General features: G+C 69.4%; 2 protein-coding genes across 2 annotated transcripts; one reads left to right on the top strand and one right to left on the bottom strand.

The window, feature by feature from the left end:
• Window positions 1-29: 29 nt before the first annotated feature.
• On the top strand, window positions 30-266 carry MNEG_16660 (hypothetical protein; the record flags this gene model as incomplete). The annotated part of the gene is made up of 1 exon (XM_014034871.1): window positions 30-266. A coding segment is annotated over one exon (237 nt), but the record flags the coding sequence as incomplete, so codon positions are not given.
• A 1,272-nt stretch (window positions 267-1,538) lies between these two features.
• MNEG_16659 (hypothetical protein) lies at window positions 1,539-1,793 on the bottom strand (the record flags this gene model as incomplete). Its single annotated transcript, XM_014034870.1, has 1 exon — window positions 1,539-1,793. A coding segment is annotated over one exon (255 nt), but the record flags the coding sequence as incomplete, so codon positions are not given.
• Window positions 1,794-2,072: the final 279 nt, after the last annotated feature.

The raw sequence follows: 2,072 nt of genomic DNA, 5'->3' as shown, positions 1-2,072 counted from the left end.
CCCCCGCCCCACCCCCTCACCCCCAACAGGAGCACCAGAACGAGGAGCTGTATGAGAAGGCGGTCTCAATCCTCGAGACCTACTTCGAGTGCGAGGAGGGCGAGGACCAGAACCTCGCGCCCGCGGCCGGCGCCAACGCCTACGCCTTCGGCGCCGCCGCGCCCGCAGCCGCCGGCGCCGGCGGCTTCAGCTTCGGCGGCGGCGGCGGCGGCGGCGCGGCGGGGGGCGGCGCGGGGCCGTTTAACTTTGCGGGCGGCGCGCAGTGAGGGTCGTGGCGGTTGGCCGTCGTGGCTGAGCAGGAGGTGTATGCAGGAGCGGCGGCAGAGCGCTGGATGTCGGGCGGACGCGTCGGGCCAGGCTTCTATTGTCTGTGCCTTGACCCTATTTGCAAGGGGACGCGTCGGCCACGTACCCCTGTGAATCGCATGTAGCTTTCCCGCTGCCGCCAGGGTCGCGGGCCGTGTTGCCTCGCTCCCCCCCCCCCCCAAACCTGCATAGTATTGTGCCTCCATCCCCAGCAGAACTTGCGCTGCCCTCGCACTGCCGTGCTTGCCTGCGCACAGCACCCTGTCTGCGCATGTGCACGCTGTACGCATGACAAGCCAAGTGCATGTGCGAATTTCAGGTCTCGCACAGCTGGGAGGAACCCATGGGCCCCGCTGCCCCACATCCCCTGCATGCGCCGTATCTGCGTTGAGTCGCCCGGCCGCACAGCGGCTCGGCCGCACGCGGCCGCGAGGCGCTCCTGCGGCGTTCCGCGTGGCTCGTGTTACACGGTCAGCATTTGTGCAGTCAGCCGCGTTGCCAGGCGCCTGCTGGCCCTGCCCGTGTGCGCGGGGGTGGTTGAAATGGGGGGCCGGGCGCAGGCGGCGAGAGCCGCGGCGGACCCGGCGCGGCGGCGCTGGCCGGCTGCGGGTGCACAAAACGGCGACTGAGGCACCGTTCAAGGCGGGGTCAGGATGGTCTCCTGCACTGCTTGCGCACTATGCCGTGGCAGCATGCGATGAGGTCCCAGACACGACGGAAACGCAATGTGCAAATGCGGAGACATGGGGGTGCAAAGCCCATTCCCTTGCTTGTAGCGGGGGCAGCCGCCACTGCTCAGCTGTGCATCATACGGATAAGTGCTTGTGCTGTGCAAGGAGCGATTGCGCTGTGCAATACACACATCGACGCGTCCGAGGCGCATGGCACGTCCATGGGACATGAGATGTCCTCATAGCCCAGAGAGGCCGCCGGCTCGCAGCTGGGGGTGGCCGGCCAGGCAAGGAAGGGGCGGCGGCGGCCGCTGTGCGCGGGCGCAGCCGCGGCAGGGGGTTGTGTGTGCAAGGGCCTGGCGCAAATCTTGCGGGGTAAAGCATCGCCCAGGTTACTAACCCAATGCACCAGTGAACAAAGCAGCGGGCGGCCTGCACCCTGAATGGCGTCGGGCCCCTCTACGCAGCAGGACGGCCCGCCGCCGGCGCGCCCTGCAACGCATCGGCCCGCCACCGACCGCTGCCGGGGGAGCGCACCGCACACGGACAAACAAAAACGCGTCAGAACGTGCGCGTCGCGACGACAAACTGGACCTCCAGCTCGGGCGGCAAGCTCGGGGCGTCGCCCGCGCCGCTGGCGCCGCCGCCGGCGCCGCTGCCTGTTGCGGCTGCGTCGTTTCCGCTGTCGGGCAGGGCGGGCGGCGCAGGGGGGCGAAAGCGGCTGGGCTCCGGCGTCCAGCCGTACGCGGCGGCCATCGCGCGCCACGACTGGCGCTGTACCACGGTCCACCCAGCCGACGCCAGGTACTGCTCCACCTGTCGCAGCCGCGCGTTTGAAATCGGACGTTCACGACGGGAGGACGCGCGGCTGAAGGTCGGTCGGCTTGGCCTGACGGCATGCAAGGCGATCAACGACTCGGGCGCAGCTCACTCCGGCCCACACTGACATGCATAAGCACAACCCTGAGCTTCCGCCCCCATATGCTGACCTCAAGAAGCCCTCACTCACATTGTCGGGGGCACCCCAGCGGAACTCATCCGTTAGCCCGCTGCCCACCATGCCCGCAGGCGCGGCCTCCGCCCGCGCCCGCCGCC

Source organism: Monoraphidium neglectum (assembly GCF_000611645.1).
Source record: "Monoraphidium neglectum strain SAG 48.87 unplaced genomic scaffold scaffold06641, whole genome shotgun sequence".
NCBI lineage: Eukaryota > Viridiplantae > Chlorophyta > Chlorophyceae > Sphaeropleales > Selenastraceae > Monoraphidium > Monoraphidium neglectum.
The sequence above is the reverse complement of the archived record's forward strand: the minus strand, read 5'-3'. Positions and strand labels throughout refer to the sequence as shown.